A 17,610-nucleotide genomic window follows, 5' to 3' on the forward strand; every position below is an offset into this window, starting at 1 on the left:
CCTCCTTTACTTTCACAATGGTAGGCTTTGTTTTCTGTTTCTTTTTCTGCTGGCTGTGTTCCTGGTGCTCACCGGCACCATGCAATGATAGGCCGGGGGTCAGTATGCTGTACATGTGGCACAACTTGATCACGGCTCAGCCGCATCGACCTTTATGCCGCGTGTTCCAATGGGGGGAGAGCCCCTCCGACCGCCTAACTGCCGCGAAACAGCTCCAAGAGTCCTCTGTTCTCGGCCCAGACTCACATGGAGTTGCTGACTGGGGTGCTGATCCCTTCCCGATCAGCGGAGGAATGGCGGCCATCTTGCATTTGCAATCGGCCATTCCCATGCTGTTGGAGAGGGGAAGGGGAAGCTCCTCCTCACTTGTCACCAGCCCAATCCATCTCCGCCCGTGAGCGGGGAGACTGGGGTGACTTGGAGACCACTGGGCTGCCGCTTTCGGGTCCTTTGCCTACGAAAGCTAATTCAGGCCTTTTTCAGCAGACCTTGTACTGCTGCTGCATGAGGCTTATTTAGCCAAGCAGCAGGTAGTTTCTACAGCCAGGGACCCTCGAGTTTTAGCAGCCCAGCATACAGGGGGGCATCTTCTCCACCTGAAAGTCTCGATCTAGCCGGCATAGGGGTCCTCTTGTGCACAGCTCGTCAGGGCCACTCTCTGCTTCTGGTCAGGGTGGGGGTGCCTCAGATGACTCTATCGAGGCTCCTCTAGTGTCGGAGGACACTCAGGTTCTGGGGGTTCTGGCGGACCTGGGGGATCCCATTTCCGGAGATATGGATACAGGGGACACTATGGCGATCCTGCCGCCCAAGGGTGATGACCCAAAGATAGTGTGTCTTTTTAAAGAGAGAAGTGCTCGACGCCTTACTGCTGCTGTCTTTTCAGGTGCTTGGGGTTAAAATTCCCCAGGAGGAATCTGGTTTAGAGGGAGTGAATCCGGTCCTTGATGGAATATGGGGTCTCCCCACAGCTTTTCTGTATCACAAGTCGGTGCAGAAGTTGGTGGAAGCAGAATGGGGTTCTCCTTATTCTGGGATAAATGTGGGGAGAGTCATGGCGTGGATTTATCCATTACCCAAACAGGCGCTGGAACTTTTTGCTCTTCTTAAGGTTGATGTGGCTGTATCGGTGGTTACAAAAATAACTACAATTCCGGTGGTAGGCTCCGCAGGGCTGAAGGATGTTCAAGATCGTAAGTTAGAGGTCCACCTCAAGAGGATTTTTGAAGTTTCAGCCCTGGGCTTGCGCGTGGCTACTTGTACTAGTTTTATACAGAAAGCATGTCTACAATGGGTACAACAGTTCCAGGAGAACTTTTCCACCTCAGGCAAGGATGCAAACAGGGCCGAGAGAATTGAGGTGGCAGTGGCTTATGGTACGGATGCTCTATATGATTTGGTCCGCACCTCATCTCATGTTATGGCATCTGTGATTTCTGCCAGAAGGTTGCTCTGACTTTGTAATTGTGTCCGTTGGTTCCCGACACCCTCTCTTCACCCTCCTTACCTCTTTGGTGCCTCCCTCTTCGTCCGTGGGAAGATTGGCTGCCGTAGCATCCTTCTGCAGAGGTCCTCTGGCGTCCCCGGACCGGCTAGACGCTACAACCCGCCATGTTTCCTGTAGGCCTAGGGGCGCACGCGTGGCCCCAACTGAAGTACAGGCGATGGTGCGAACCTTGGGGGCGTCCCCTGAAGATGACGTCACCCACGACGGATATATAAGGTCTTAGAATTTGCTAACACATTGAGTTAGCAAGGAATGACTACGGACTCGCTTCGACTTTCCAAGCTACTCTGCCTCCTTGGACTACCAGAGGTACCCGCTCCTCGGGGGCCTTGCTCTCTCCTTTGTTTTTTCAGGTGACAGTCTGGAACCAGTACCTGCTCCTTGAGGTCCCTCGTTCACAGACTTACTGGGCACTCTCTGCTGCCTGGAAGTCATCACTGCCAACTACATCAGTGAGTTATCATCGCTCTCTCAGAGCTTTCCCTGGAACCAGGTACTCTCTCCTCGAGGGCCTATACATTCCAGCTCCAGCTCCTAGGCTTCTATGAGATATTGTGTGAGTGTTACCATCTGGTTCAGTACGTGAACTCTGCATACCCTGCCTACTCACTATATTTCAGTTTCTCTACAGCTCAGCTTCCAGGGATCGCTGTTCCAGTATCTGAGGGACTACAGCCCAGCCGGGCATTCCAGCTCACTACTGCCACCTCTGGTGGTTCAGTATACTGTCTAATAAAAGAACTAGTGTGTGTCTGTCTCCCTACTCTGAGCCTGACCGGTGGTCCCTCTCGGGATCTTCCCCCGGGGGCATGGTCATCTGCCACCGGTCCAAAGATCCACCCACAACTCTCCTAAATAACAACAGATTGCTAATCCCAAGCAGACTGTTAACTCCGAACTTAACAGTAATTGGGCAACGGACGTTTCCTCCAAGGCACAGTTAGGCTCCCTTCCCTTCAAAGGTCATCTTTTTTTTGGGAAGGACCTCAAACAATTGATGCAGTCTCTTGGGGATGATAAAGTCCTCAGGTTACTGGAAGGTAAGCTTAAGGGCAAGTGTTTTTTTTTTTCAGATGTGTTCATGGTTTCGGCTTGATAGAAGATCACAACCATCAAGACCTCTTTCTGGGCCCCAAACGCTGTCCTCTTATCAGGGTCAATCTGGAGGCCAATCCTTTCAGCGGGCTTGACTGCCCTTCCAAGGAGCCACTGGACCAGCCTCGCCTCATTGCCACTGCAATGAGGCGAGGCTGGTCCACTCCATCGTTCCCACCGTTGGTCGCCTGATGCCATTTTATGAGGAGTGGACCAGTATCACCCAGGATCAGTAGGTTCTCAGTGTGGTAAGGGATGATTATGTGTTAGAATTTGCTCGTCCTGTCCACGATTTGTTCCTAGTCTCCCTGTGCGGCTCTTTAGAGAAGCGGGCAGCCGTTTGAGATACATTAGACTGCCTACATTTCCTGGGGGCAGTGCTTCTGGTGCCCTGCGATGAGCTTCACAAGGGGCGGTATTCCCTTTATTTTGTGGTCCCAAAGAAGGAGGGGACTTTTCGCTTGATTTTAGATCTGAAGAAGGTGAATGCTGCACTCAAAGTCCCACGTTTCAGAATGGAAACCCTCAGGTCCATGGTGGCGGCAGTTCACTAAGGGAAGTTTATAGCATCCCTGGATTTTACAGAGGCTTATCTGTACATCCCCATTCATCAAACCTTGCAGTGCTTTCTGCGATTCATGATTCTCAGACAACATTTTCAATTTCAGGCCCTTCCTTTTGGGCTAGCCAAAGCACCACGCACCTTCACCAAGGTGATGGTGGTGGTGATGGCGGCAATCTGGAAAGAGGGGATTTTGGTGCATCCGTATCTGGACGACTGGCTTCTCAGGGAAAAATTGGAGGCCCTTTGTCGCCGGGTGGTTCAAAGGGTTCTCGATCTCCTACAGTTGCTTGGTTGGGTGATGAACATAGCAAAGAGTCACTTTTCACCAATACAGTCCCTGAAATATCTGGGGGCTCGGTTCGACAACTTGGTCAGCAAGGTATACCTCTCCGAGGAGAGCGTTCTGAAGCTGCAAGGACAGATTTGGCATTTGCTGCAGTTATAAGTGCCCAAGGTGGGGGATTATTTGCAAGAGCTGGGCTCAATGGCCTCAACATTGGAGTTAGTGCCATGGTCCTTCGCTCACATGAGACTGTTGCATAGGGTGCTTTTGTCTCAGTGGAGCCTGCTCTCAGAGGATTTTCAGATTTCATTGCCACTCGAGGGCGTCGCACAGGAGAGCCTTTCCATGGTGGCTTCTAATTTCCAATCTGGTCCGGGGTGTGGACCTAGAAGTCCCAAATTGGATAGTAGTTACTACCGATGCCAGTCTCTCTGGTTGGGGAGCAGTATGTAAGCACCGATCATCTCAGGGTGACTGGTCCAGGAAAGAGTCTGTGTGGTCTATCAGACTAGAGACCAGCCTTGCAGGAATTTCTTCTGTTGGCGAGAGGCCAGTTGGTGAGAATGCTTTCAGAAAATGAGACTACGGTAGCTTATATCAATCATCAGGGAAGAACCAGGAGTCAGGGAGTAGCACAGGAGGCACAGAAGTTGATTTATTGGGCAGAACACCACCTGGAGCACATAGAGGCATCCCACATTGCCAGGGTCGAGAACGTTCAAATGGATTTCTTGAGTCGAACGGTATTAGATCCGGGTGAGTGGGAGTTGGAGTCAGCGATGCAACTCATTTGCGAGCGGTTGGGACCTCCCCCTGTAGATCTAATAGTTTCTCATCAGAATGCCAAAGCACATCCGTTTTTCTGTTGAAGGCAAGAGCACAGGGCCGAGGGTGTCGATGAGCTGGTACTTCCTTGGCCGAGAGGAGTTCTACTCTGTCTTTCCTCCTTGACCTCTCGTGGGAAAGGTGTTGCGTCGCATAGAAAAACATCAGGGAGAAGTGATCTTGGTAGTGCCGAAGCGGCCGCGCAGTCCATGGTTCGCAGATTTGATCAATTTGGTGGTAAACGAACCAATTCAGTTGGGTCATCTGGAGGGCCTTCTCAACCAGGGACCCATATATTCCGACCAGGCTGCTTGCTTTTGTCTAGTGGCCTGGCTTTTGTGAGGCAAAGGTTAAGGTGCAGGGGCTATCCTGAGGCGGATATTACTACATTGTTGCAAGCCAGGAGAAAGTCTACTAATCTTTCCTATGTACGGATTTGGAAAGTTTTTGAGTCCTGAAGTATCGCTAACGAAGTTCATCCTCTCAGGTCATCTGTCTCTGACATTTTGTCCTTTTTACAGGATGGTTTTGCCAAAGGCTGGTCTCTTAGCTCATTTAAAGTGAAAATAGCGGCCCTAGATTGCCTTTGTGGTAAGATTGATGGTTCATCTATTTCTGCACATCCGGACATCCTCCGCTTTCTTCGAGGGGCGAAGAATTTGCGTCCTCCACTTTGACGAATTTGTCCATCCTGGAATCTTAATCTTGTGTTCAGGGGTTTATGTGAGGCTCCTTTTGAACCGCTTCGGAGGGCTACTTTGAAGGACTTGACTCTGAAGGTGGTTTTTCCGGGTGCCATATGTTCCACTAGGAGGATTTCTGAGTTGCAGGCACTGTCATGTCGTGATCCATTCCTTCAGATTTTGAATTCGGGGGGTCTCGTTGAACACAGTACCTTCTTTTTTGCCGAAAGTGGTATCTGAGTTCCATGTGAATCAGACCATGGAACTTCCAGCCTTTCCCATGCTGGACGCGTCTACTCCTCATGCGAGGGAAGTCAGGTTGTTGATGTCCGAAGAGCTTTATTACTTTACCTCAAGGTCACAAATGACTTTAGATCAGATCACCTCTTTGTTCTGTGGAGCGGCCCCAAGAGAAGTTTTCAGGTTTCTGAGGCTACCATTGCTCGTTGGCTTAAGGAGGCTATTGGTTCCACCTACATTCTACGAGGCCGGCCAGTCCCAGAGGGGTTATGTGCTCATCCAACACGTTCACGGGCGGAAGCTCAGCTAGTTTCCCACCCCAAGAAATTTGCAGAGCAGCAACTTGGAAGTTGCTGCATACTTTTGCTAGACACTATTGTCTGGATGTGGGCGATACGGACTCCCCATTCTTTGGCAAGTGTCCTGGGAGTGGGACTCTCCAGGTCTCACCCTGTCTAGGGAGCTTTGGTACATCCCAGGAGTCTGGACTGATCCGGGTATGTGCAGGGAAAGGAAAATTGTTTTTTACCTGCTAATTTTTGTTCCTGTAGTACCACGGATCAGTCCAGAACCCACCCAGTCTATTGAGGGGGAGGGTCATCCGCTCATCTAGTTTTTAATGCAGAGTATTTTCAGATATTCATGTTTTTGTAACTGTTTAAAAGTTTAGACGATTTTCCTTTTTACTGTGTTTGGCTTGGATATAGATAAATACTGAGGAACTGCAGGTGGCACGTATGGTTAAGTAGCAATGTCAGTAAAGCTTTCTCTGTCTCCATCTGCTGGAAGGGAAGCAAACCCAGAAATTTGGACTAACCCACCATCTGCCTTAAGAAAACTAGTTTCCCCTCTATCCTTACTGCACAGAGCAGAAAAGTAGCAGGAAGTTTATATAATAGACCTTAAAGTGAAAAGTCAGCTGGACAGAGAAAACCAGGACTTCTTTGAATTCTGCTGACTTCTAAAAGAAAGGTATGGTAAAAAACAAGATTAAATGATCTAACTAAAAAAAATATTAACTACTATTGTCTATAGTAAAAAAGGGAATATATAAAAATTAGGCCAAAAGGGAAATATATGCTGCTTTTAACTATACTAACTTTCATGTTCATATAGCCCCCAAGGAGAAGATGAATCTCAGCTACTGTTCAACAATAACACCCACTGGCTGGCTCAAGAATACACTTGTACCAAATTCTCATGGGAAATGTGGCCCATGCCTCTCAGCTGTTGCTATACTGGCTTGGCTAAGAGGATAAAGATGACTTTAAAAAATGGTAAATTAAGGGTAGTATGAATGAAGGGACATGGTGCCCTATCTGCAAATTGGGGTGATTGGACCCAATGGGTGTGAAAGCTGCTTGGCACCCTCCTCCCCCCCCCCCCCAAAAAAAACAAACAAAACAAAATTCCCCCACCTGAAACAAAAATCCTTTCATGCTGAACGATTCTAGGTGACAGGTATGCTGTTACGAGAGCTGGTTCTTCAGTTAGTGCAAGCACTGCATCCTATTTCTGGGAAATAGTAGTGGGAGAGTTGTTAAAATATTGGAGGGTATGCATAATGACTTTCAGGTAGCAGTTACATAAGGAGTAAAGAGCTCTAGCAGGAAGGACAAGCAGAACAAGAAAGCTAAAGGCAGAAAAGCACTGTAGTAAAACTTTTACATTAAAAATGTATAAAATAAAATTTTGCTACAGTCAGAATTACTATTTAATTTTGCTTTCTATGTGTCACTTATGGCTCCAGCAATGTGATTTTCAAAACATTTCTTGTACACTGGAGAATATCTGTGGCATAATCCCCAAATCCCAAACAGTATTTACATTTTAACCACACAGCTGATTATTTGTTTCTTTTGCAGCAACAGAATAACTCGTGATGGTGTGAAGTGTTTGGCTAAACTGTTGGAACAGAATACAGTTCTGGAAATATTAGATCTTACTTCAAACAGAATGGAAGATGATGGTGCAATCTATCTAAGTGAAGCTATTGCCATTTATAACAATACTCTGAAAGCGTTAGTATTAATAAAAAACATGCTATATCAATGATCTACTGTATTAGGCCTATGTCAGGTTGAAAGTAAATTAAAGATCATGATCAAAACAGTGGACAAATATAAAGCTTCCTAAGAAACTGCATTTTAATTCTTTTGATTATGATTTTCTTTTCACTGCTTTCTCCCTCAGTAGCTTGTCATTCCCCCCATTCTGGACAACATTCCTTGGCAGCTTATGATACCCTTGCTGAGCCGAGGGCCTGGAAATCCTCAGCAATTCTTAATAACTAGCAGACCTTTCCCAGTGGTGGCAGGTTGTCTTCACACCCTGGGCCTGAGAATATCACCAAAGGATCTAAATCCATGCTACAGTACTACAAGCTGAGCCACAGTACTGGGTCCTGAATGTGATTAAGACAGCAGGATGCAGAGCTGGTGCAAGGGCGTTAAATGCCCTAGGTGAACCTTATAGTCTAGCACTCCGCCCCCCCCCCCCCCCCCCCCCCCGCCATTGGCCTCCCCATCGACACTTTAAAATTTTGCATTTATAACAATAGATTTTACATGAAAAAGGACATTCTGAGATAAAAATTCATGTTATTGTGATAATTAGAAACATAGAAATGACAGCAGAAGACCAACGGCCCATCCAGTCTGCCCAGAAAGCTTCACACTTTTTTTTTTCTTCTCATACTTATCTGTTTCTCTTGGCTCTTAGTAACCTTTTGTTTCTATTTCTTTTCCACCCCCACCATTAATGTAGAGAGCAGTGTTGGAACTGCATCTAAGTGAAATTTCTAGCTTAATTAGTTAGGGGTAGTAACTGCCGCAGTAAGCAAGCTACACCCATGCTTATTTGTTTACCCAGACTATGTAATTCAGTCCTTGTGGTTGTTTTCTGTATATAGATCCACTTTTCTTCATTCTCCCTGCCATTGAAGCAGGGAGCTATGCTGAATATGCATGAAGTATCGGTCTTCCTCCCCTGCTGTTGAAGCAGAGAGCTATGCTGGATAGCTCTCTTTCATACACGTGCAGGCTCTCTTGCACACACACACGCAGGCTGTCTCATACATACATGCAGGCTCTCTCTCGTACACTCCTCCAGGCTTTCTCTCTCTCATACACACACATAGTTTTCAGGCAGCGATGATCTTCAATGCTGGAAGGAAGGTGGAAGAAGGCCACTGCTACCCGTGGCTCCTGCAAGGTGGGGGGAGGGGAGGGTCCTGGATCGCCCCTGGAGCCCTTTTTAAATATTGGGGTTACATTAGCTATCCTCCAGTCTTCAGGTACAATGGATGATTTTAATGATAGATTACAAATTTTTAATAATAGGGCTGAAATTTCATTTTTTAGTTCCTTCAGAACTCTGGGGTGTATACCATCTAGTCCAGGTAATTTACTACTTTTCAGTTTGTCAATCAGGCCTACCACATCTTCTAGGTTCACTGTGATTTGGTTCAGTCCATCCGAATCATTACCCATGAAAATCTTCTCCAGAACAGGTATCTCCCCAACATACTCTTCAATAAACACCGAAGCAAAGAAATCATTTAATCTTTCCGCGATGACCTTATCTTCTCTAAGTGCCCCTTTAACCCCTCAATCATCTAATGGTCCAACTGTCTCCCTCACAGGCTTTCTGCTTCAGATATATTTAAAAATGTTTTTACTGTGAGTTTTTGCCTCTGTGGCCAACTTCTTTTCAAATTCTCGCTTAGCCTGTCTTATCAATGTCTTACATTTAACTTGCTAGTGCTTATGTATTATCATATTTTCTTCTTTTGGATCCTTCCAATTTTTGAATGAAGATATTTTGGCTAATATAGCTTCTTTTACCTCCCCTTTTAACCATGCTGGTAATCGTTTTGCCTTCTTTCCACCTTTTTTAATGTGTGGAATACATCTGGACTGTGCTTCTAGGATGCTTTTTTTTTTTTTTTTTTTTTACAATGACCACGCCTCTTGTACACTTTTTAACTTTGTAGCTGCCTCTCAGTTTTTTTCTAACAATTTTTCTCATTTTTTCAAAGTTTCCCTTTTGAAAGTTTAACACGAGAGCTGTGGATTTGCTTACTGTCCTCCTTCCAGTCATTAATTCAAATTTGATCATATTATGATCACTATTGCCAAGCGGCCCCACCACCGTTACCTCTCTCACCAAATCCTGTGCTCCACTGAGAATTAGATCTAAAATTGCTCCCCCTCTTGTCGGTTCCTGAACCAATTGCTCCATAAAAATGTCATTTATTCCATCCAGGAACTTTATATCTCTAGCATGTACCGATGATACATTTACCCAGTCAATATAGGGGTAATTGAAATCTCCCATTATTTCCGCACTACCAATTTGGTTAGCTTCCCTAATTTCCCTCAGCATTCCATTGTCCGTCTCACCATCTTGACCAGGTGGACGGTAGTATACCCCTATCACTATAGTCTTCCCCGACACACAAGGGATTTCTACCCATAAAGATTCGATTGTGCATTTAGTCTCATGCAGGATGTTTATCCTGTTGGACTCTATGCCATCCTGGACATAAAGTGCCACACCGCCTCCCGGGTGCTCCTCTCTGTCTTTGCGATATAATTTGTACCCCAGTATAGCACTGTCCCATTGGTTGTCCTCCTTCCACCATGTCTCCGAGATGCCAATTAAGTCTATGTCATCATTCACTGCTATACATTCTAATTCTCCCATCTTACTTCTTAGACTTCTGGCATTAGCATACAAACATTTCACAGTTTGTTTTTTGTTTGTATTTTCATTCTGCTTTTTAATTGATAGGGAAAAGTTAGAATTTTTTCGCTCAGGTGAGTTTTTGGTTACAGGCACTTGGACTACTTTTCTTATAATTGAAACCTCACTGTGAGGATGCCCTAATTCTAATGCATCATTAGTATCCTTTGAAGATACCTCTCTCCGAACCATGCGCTGCTGAGCGACTGTCGGCTTTCCCCTTTGTTCTAGTTTAAAAGCTGCTCTGTCTCCTTTTTAAAGGTTAGTGCCAGCAGTCTAGTTCCATCCTGGTTAAGGTGGAGCCCAACCCTTTAGAAGAGACTCCCCCTTCCCCAAAAGGTTCCCCAGTTCCTAACAAAACTGAATCCCTCTTCCTTGCACCATCTTCTCATCCACGCACCGAGACTCCGGAGCTCTGCCTGCTTCTGGTGACCTGCGCATGGAACAGGGAGCATTTCAGAGAATGCTACCCTGGAGGTTCTGGATTTAAGCTTTCTACCTAAGAGCCTAAATTTGGCTTCCAGAACCTCCCACCCACATTTTTCTATTTCGTTGGTGCCCACATGTACCAAGACAGCCGGCTCATTCCCAGCACTGTCTAAAATCCTATCTAAGTTGCGTGTGAGGTCTGCCACCTTCGCACCAGGTAGGCATGTTACCAGGCGATCCTCACGCCCACCAGCCACCCAGCAGTCTACATTCCTAATAATCAAATCACCAACTATGACGGCCAACCTAACCCTTCCCTCCTGGGCAGTAGGTCTTGGGGAGATATCATCGGTGCGAAGACAATGCATCACCTGGTGAGCAGGTCCTTGCTACAGGATCCTTTCCTGCTGCATCAGGTTGATGCTCTCCAATCATGAGACTTTTTTCCTCCAAGGCAGCACCAGGGCTGCCAGTCTGAAGTTGGGAGTTGGCTACTATGTCCCTGAAGGTCTCATCTATATACCTCTTGTCTGCCTCAGCTCCTCCAGGTCTGCCACTCTAGCCTCCAGAGATCAGACTCGTTCTCTGAGAGCCAGGAGCTCTTTGCATCATATGCACATGTACAATTTCTCACCGGTGGGTAAAAAATCATACATGTGACTTTCAATGCAGAAGACTGGGAAGCCCCCCTCTTGCTGCTGGACTGCTGCCTTCATCTCAAATTTGTTCAATTCCTACTTAAGTTTTAGGTTGCTATGGGAGTAGGAATGTGTCTAATTAACGTCCTTTAAATGTATTAGTGAATTCACTATATGTCTAGTAGTGGACTACAGGGGAATGATCAAACTCTCAATAAGGTGGGGGGGGGGGTTGTTTGTAAGTGGCAGCTGCCTATAAATTAAAGGATGAGCCAGGGGTAGGTGAGCGAGGGGTGGGAGGATTGGGAAATACAAACAGTCTAACTTCAGTTAGTCAGCCAGAGTGACTCACTGCTCTCTTGATTAACAAATGTTGGTACCTAATCAAACCAAATCACACTACCCTTCCACCTTTCCAAGGTGAATAACTGAACTGAACTTTTCAACCTTTTTACTTAGGTATACACTGCTCCTAGCTTATTTATTTATTTATTTATATCTTTTTCTATACCATCGTTAAGATGGGTACCGTCACAACGGTTTACATAAAGGCACATAAGGTAATGCTATTGTAATCTTACATTTTACATGGGTGCCGTACGGTTTGGTAACATTTTTTAAGCAAGATGAATTATTAAATGCGGTTGAAAAAACATGTCTAGTTCAATTCTATAGCAGTTTGAGTACAGGACTCATTCTCTAATTGTAGCTTTATCCTTTACTGCAGAGTTCACTTAAAAACTACACCCTTAGTAATTACTGTTTGGTTGGGTGTTTTTTGTTCGTACCATGCACTTCCCTGGTTTCATTCTCCCTTCTCTTTTTGAAAAGCTTGTTTAAATAGCCAGGTTTTTAGGTTTTTCCTAAATGTTTTGTTTTCTCTTTGTAATCTTAACTCCAAGGGCATGGAGTTCCATAGTATGGGACCTGCTAATGATAATGCTCTCTCTCTTACCTTTGTTAGTCTCGCTATTTTGACTGATGGAATGGTTAGTAGTGCCTTGTTGGCTGATCTTAGGTTTCTGTTGGGGATGTGTACGCGAAGGGCGGTGTTAAGCCAGTCTGCGTTTTCGTTGTGTATTAATTTGTGTATGGTGCATAGTGTTTTGTACTGTATTCTTTGTTCAATGGGGAGCCAGTGTAGTTCAGCCAGTGTTTCAGTGATGTGATCATTTTTTCTTTTGCCAGTTAATACTCTTGCAGCTGTGTTTTGCAGGATTTGTAGTGGTCTTAGGGAGGTGTATGGTAAACCTAGTAGAAGAGTATTGCAGTAGTCGGTGCTTGCGAATATTAGCGCTTGCAGTACTGATCGAAAGTTGGCGGTTGATAGAAGTGGTTTAAGTTTTCTTAGGACCATGAGTTTGGCGTATCCTTCCTTTACTTTTAGGGATATATGTTGTTTTAAGCTTAGTTCTGTGTCAATTATTACTCCTAGATTCCGTACTCTCTGCTAGTCTTATTTGTTTGTTATTGAGTGTGATTGGGATGTGTGAGATCTCCATGTTTTTTTTCCTTTCTAAATGAAGGAATTCAGTTTTCTCTATATTAATTACAAGTTCCATTTGGTTTAACAGTTGTTTGATAATGTCAAGATACATGTTCGCTATGTTTAATATTTTCTGGCTAATCACATGTTCAATTGCCTCATGCTTCAGTAGTTGTCGAGTCAGCTATGCAAAAGGCTCTAAAGTCTCACCTGCATTCGAATACGCCCCCTGGGAGAAACTCGAAATACATGGAAGACTTCGGAAAAAGAGGATACCAAATTGGAATACTCAATACAAAAATTCAACACCACCAGTTTGTAATCACCCAGTACCTATTCGAGTGTTTACAATCACTAAAACCCAGCTTTAGGAAGGATCTACGGACCAGCAACTCCCTGAAGAATTCCATTATATGGAGGAAGGCCTGCGGCACATTATACATATGGTATACAAGGGGTTTGAAACATCTGCAAGATCCACAGCCAATGCCATCACAGCTCGAAGACTTGCATGGCCGAGAGCCAGTGCCATCCAAGAGGATGTGCATGAAAAATTAGCAAATCTGCCCTGCCTACCCGATAATTTGTTTGGTGACCAATTCCAGGAAATGGTAACCCAATTAAAAGAACAAAAACTGGCAATTCTGTCTCTAACCTCTCCATCTGACCCTTCATCCTCCAGGTGGTATTATCAATCTTACTGCAAGCTGTCATATCAGCGCCGACCTTCAGGCCTTATCCGGCCTCATAGCCACCATATTACTCTCTCGCCCTCAGTGTTCACAAACACAAGGGGCTAGACAGTGTCAGAGGACTCCAAAACAATCTCGGACACCACAGGATCCCAATCCCCCGAAACCATCACACAGTTTTTAGGAACCCAAACCCACCGGTTGGAGGTAGATTATCCCATTTCCTACCTGCATGGGAAGCCATTACAATCAATCTCTGGGTATTGAAAATAATAAAAGAAGGATACTCCTTCAACTTCCAATCCAACCTGGAGATCAACAGCTTACTCCAGCAACAATGCATCCATGAACTGCCTGTACCGCAATTTCACACAGGATTCTATTCCCAATATTTTCTCATTCCAAAGAAATCAGGATGGTTACGTCCAATCCTGGATCTCCGAGCGCTCAACAAGCACTTGATGATGAAAAATTCAAGATGATGTCCCTCAAGTCATTCTTCCGTTCATTCAGCTTGACTAGATGTGTTCCATGGATCTCAAGGATGCTTACTCCCACATACCAATGCACCCGGCCTCCTGGCGGTACCTCTGCTTTATGGCCACTAGCCGCCATTTTCAATAAAGGTACTCCCATTTGGCCTCTCCTTGGCTCCCAGAGTTTTCACCAAATGCCTAGCGGTAGTTCACCTACGATGACAAAGAATCCAGATATTTCCCTATCTGGACGATTGGCTTCTATTAGCTCCCAACCCATTTCTTCTACAAGACAATCTCATTACTACCATCAAATGCTTGGATGGTTTGGGCCTAATGATAAATTATGAAAAATCAAATCTGCAACCCACTCAAGCATTGCAGTTTATTGGAGCCCATATCGACACCTCAATGGACAGGGCCTTCCTTCCAGAAGCATGAGCAATCAACTTGACAACGCTCGCGCACCACCTCCGGCAGTCTGCCATTGCCCCTGCTCGCCAAATCTTAACGCTCCTGGGACATATGGCGGCAGCTATCTATGTGGTCCCACACACACGTCTCCACATGCGGCCTCTACAATGGGGCCTAAAGACGCAATGGAATTAGTTCTCCAACCGTCTCTCTACACTCGTCACATCACGCCCAGCATGAAGCAGGACTTGGACTGGTGGTTGACACCAACAGCTCTCACAGTGGGAGTCCCACTACAACCCCCAGTCCATCATATCATACTCAATACAGACGCGTCAACCAAAAGATGGGGTGCTCACCTAATCCGCCTGCAGACTCAGGGCCTATGGTCCGCCTGAGAACGCACGCAGCAAATCAATCTACTGGAACTGAGAGCAATTCAAAATGCTCTGAGAGCCTTCGAAAAAACACTAGAAGGGAAAACAGTCATGATCCACACGGTCAATCAAGTGGCCATGTTCTATATAAACAAAGAAGGAGGGTCAGGTTCCTGGACCCTGTGCAAGGAGGCAATAAAGGAGGAGGGCTGTTCAGCTTGGAGAAGAGACGGCTGAGGGGGGATATGATATTTATTTTTTATTTATTTAAAAACTTTTCTATACCGTCGTTAAGCGGGTGCCATCACAACAGTTCACAATAAGGCACATAACTATATGTTGTATAAAGTGTCTAGAATTCTAACAATTAAACAGGTGCCATCAAATTACTGTAACAGTATCATAATAAATATTTGGTGGGTAATATAAGTCATGTCCAGTTTTCTCTGTCTCTTTAAGATCATGAGAGGACTTGAACGAGTAGATGTGAATCTGTTATTTACACTTTCAAATAATAGAAGGACTAGGGGGCATTCCATGAAGTTAGCAAAAAGCACATTTAAGACTAATTGGAGAAAATTGTTTCACTCAACGCACAATTAAGCTCTGGAATTTGTTGCCATAGGATGTGGTTAGTGCAGTTAGTGTAGCTGGGTTCAAAAAAGGTTTGGATAAATTCTTGGAGGAGAAGTTCATTAACTATTATTAATCAAGTTTACTTAGGGAATAGCCACTGCTATTAATTACATCAGTAGCATGGGATCTTCTTAGTGTTTGGGTAATTGCCAGGTTCTTGTGGCCTGGTTTGGCCTCTGTTGGAAACAGGATGCTGAGCTTGATGGACCCTTAGTCTGACCCAGCATGGCAATTTCTTATGTTCTTAAAAATCCTGGAATGGACAAACAAAAGGTCCATAACCCTGCAAGCCACCTACCTACTGGGCATCAACAACGCCAAAGCGGACAAACTGAGCACGATTTTTCAACCCCATGAATGGGAACTTCATCAGAATGTGGCACTCAAAAACTCTTTCAAACCTGGGGCTGGCCACGCATCGATCTCTTTGCTACGGAGTGCAACTGCAAGGGTCAGACCTTCTGCTCGATATATCCAAGTGCCCTGAGACTAGGACAGGATGCATTTCTAATAGACTGGACGGATGGCTTGCTGTATGCCTTCCTTCCAATACTGCAAATTTTTCGCATGGTCCAGAAGTGCATCACAGACAATGTGGATCTCATTCTCATCGCTCCAGTGTGGCCCAGACAGCCATGGTATGTATACCTGATTGGACTATCGGTAGAATAACCAAGCCCCCTGGGGAGCAACCCTCGCCTCTTCACCCAGGAAGGGGGCTCCCTCCTACATCCACTCCATTCCTCTCTGAATCTCACAGCGTGGAGATTGAAAGGCTGTTATTCCAAAGCCTAGACCTGTCACCTCAGCTCCAGGATATTCTGATGGATTCCAGAAAGCCCTCCATGAGATTAAATTACAGAAGAAAATGGCCACAGTATGCCTCTTGGTGCTCGGACCGCGGTCTAGACCCACTCACCTGTCCTCCACAATGACTATTAGGTTACCTTCATCTGCTCTACCAAAAAGGGCTAGCCACGGCCTCAGTCAGAGTCCAGCTAAGTGCCATTGCAACGTATCACTCTCTGCACAATGACGCACCAATATCCTCTTACCCAATAATTTCGAGGTTTATGAAAGGGGTTTTACATCTACGCTCACCAATCTGGAAGCCCCCCGTACTTTGGGACTTAAACATTGTACTAGAACAACTCATGTTACCACCTTTCAAGCCTCTGGATACTTGCCATCCCAGATTCCATTCTTGGAGCATACTCTTTCTAGTAGCACTTACCTCTGCGAGACGTGTCAGTGAGCTACAAGCCTTGGTACACTACTCTTCATATCTAGAATTCTACCACAACAAGGTCACGTTACGCACGCATCCTACCTTCCTCCTTAAAGTGGTTTCATCTTTGTACCTCAACCAGTCTGTCACTCTTCCAACCTTCTGCCCTAAGCCTCATAGCAATGCTGCAGAACGTAGACTACACAGACTGGATTGCAAGCGTGCACTTGCTTACTATAAACAAAGAACGGCCTCAGAGAATAGAGTATTGCAGCTATTCGTCTCGTTTAACCCTAATGTTCCAGGCTTACCTGTCTCCAAGAGGACACTATCAACTTGGATCACAAACTGCATACAATATTGCTACCGGAAACGCTTGGAATCCTTAGCGTCATCACTTAAAGAACACCAACTATGTGCTATGGTGACTTCCATAGCACACCTGCATGACATGCACATTGTGGACATTTGCAAGGTTGCAACCTGGTCCTCGCTGCATACCACCACCCATTACTGCTTGGACAGGCTCACAGTGGTCAATGCTAACATGGGCACAAGGATCCTTGAAGTGGGCACCTCCTAACTCAAGAACCAAAGGACTGTCTGCATGTTTTTCTCCAATGTCTTGAGCGCATGACGAAACTCATCACAAACATGATCAAAATGTGTCGCTCAAGCCACTAGCTGGGGGACTCCCAGACAGCATGGCTAATTCATGCTGCTTATCTACGGTAAGCAAACTGTTTTCTGTAGATAGCAGATGAATTAGCCATGCTGACCCTCCCACCTCCCCGGACAGTCTTGCTACCATATCATCTGCTTAATCACGGACTGAGGAGACCGAGGGAGGTGCCAAGCAGGCACACACTACAGAAAGACTTAGAACTTTACTTTGAGAGCTCCGCCACCTACAGGACCAGAGGACATCCCAGACAGACAGCATGGCTAATTCATCTGCTACCTACGGAAAACACCATTTACGGTAAGCAAACTTGCTCATCCCCAAACAGAGCTTCCACCCTGGGACTCAGGACACTGAAAGGTTGGTTTTTGGGATTTTTTTGTGGACTTCAGATATTTGGGGTAGGGATCCAATCACGGTTAGGATACCGCAGCCACCTTGGGATAATTATCATTCCACACCATGGAGAATAAGCAGGTTCCAAAGCCTGGAGGGACACATCCATGGATGTAAGAGATTTTTTAAATTCCGCCTCTACATCCAGTGTCCTCAGCTGTATAAAATGACACTTATTTTTTGTACCTATTGATTCTTTTGAAAGATCACAA

The 17,610-nt window shown here is 45.5% G+C and overlaps 1 protein-coding gene across 9 annotated transcripts in view; it reads left to right on the top strand.

The window, feature by feature from the left end:
• The window catches only part of LRRC34 (leucine rich repeat containing 34), a 91,044-nt gene that overhangs the window by 47,782 nt on the left and 25,652 nt on the right, over positions 1–17,610 (top strand). For 8 of the 9 annotated variants that reach the window (XM_029616540.1, XM_029616533.1, XM_029616535.1 and 5 more), the window contains one exon: positions 7,064–7,219. The exons of the other annotated variant lie outside the window; for it this stretch is intronic. In XM_029616540.1, coding sequence (XP_029472400.1) covers positions 7,064–7,219 — 156 coding nt within the window. The remainder of the gene's footprint in view (positions 1–7,063; positions 7,220–17,610) is intronic. 9 annotated transcript variants of the gene reach the window in all.

Source organism: Rhinatrema bivittatum, chromosome 9, assembly GCF_901001135.1.
Source record: "Rhinatrema bivittatum chromosome 9, aRhiBiv1.1, whole genome shotgun sequence".
Lineage (NCBI taxonomy): Eukaryota > Metazoa > Chordata > Amphibia > Gymnophiona > Rhinatrematidae > Rhinatrema > Rhinatrema bivittatum.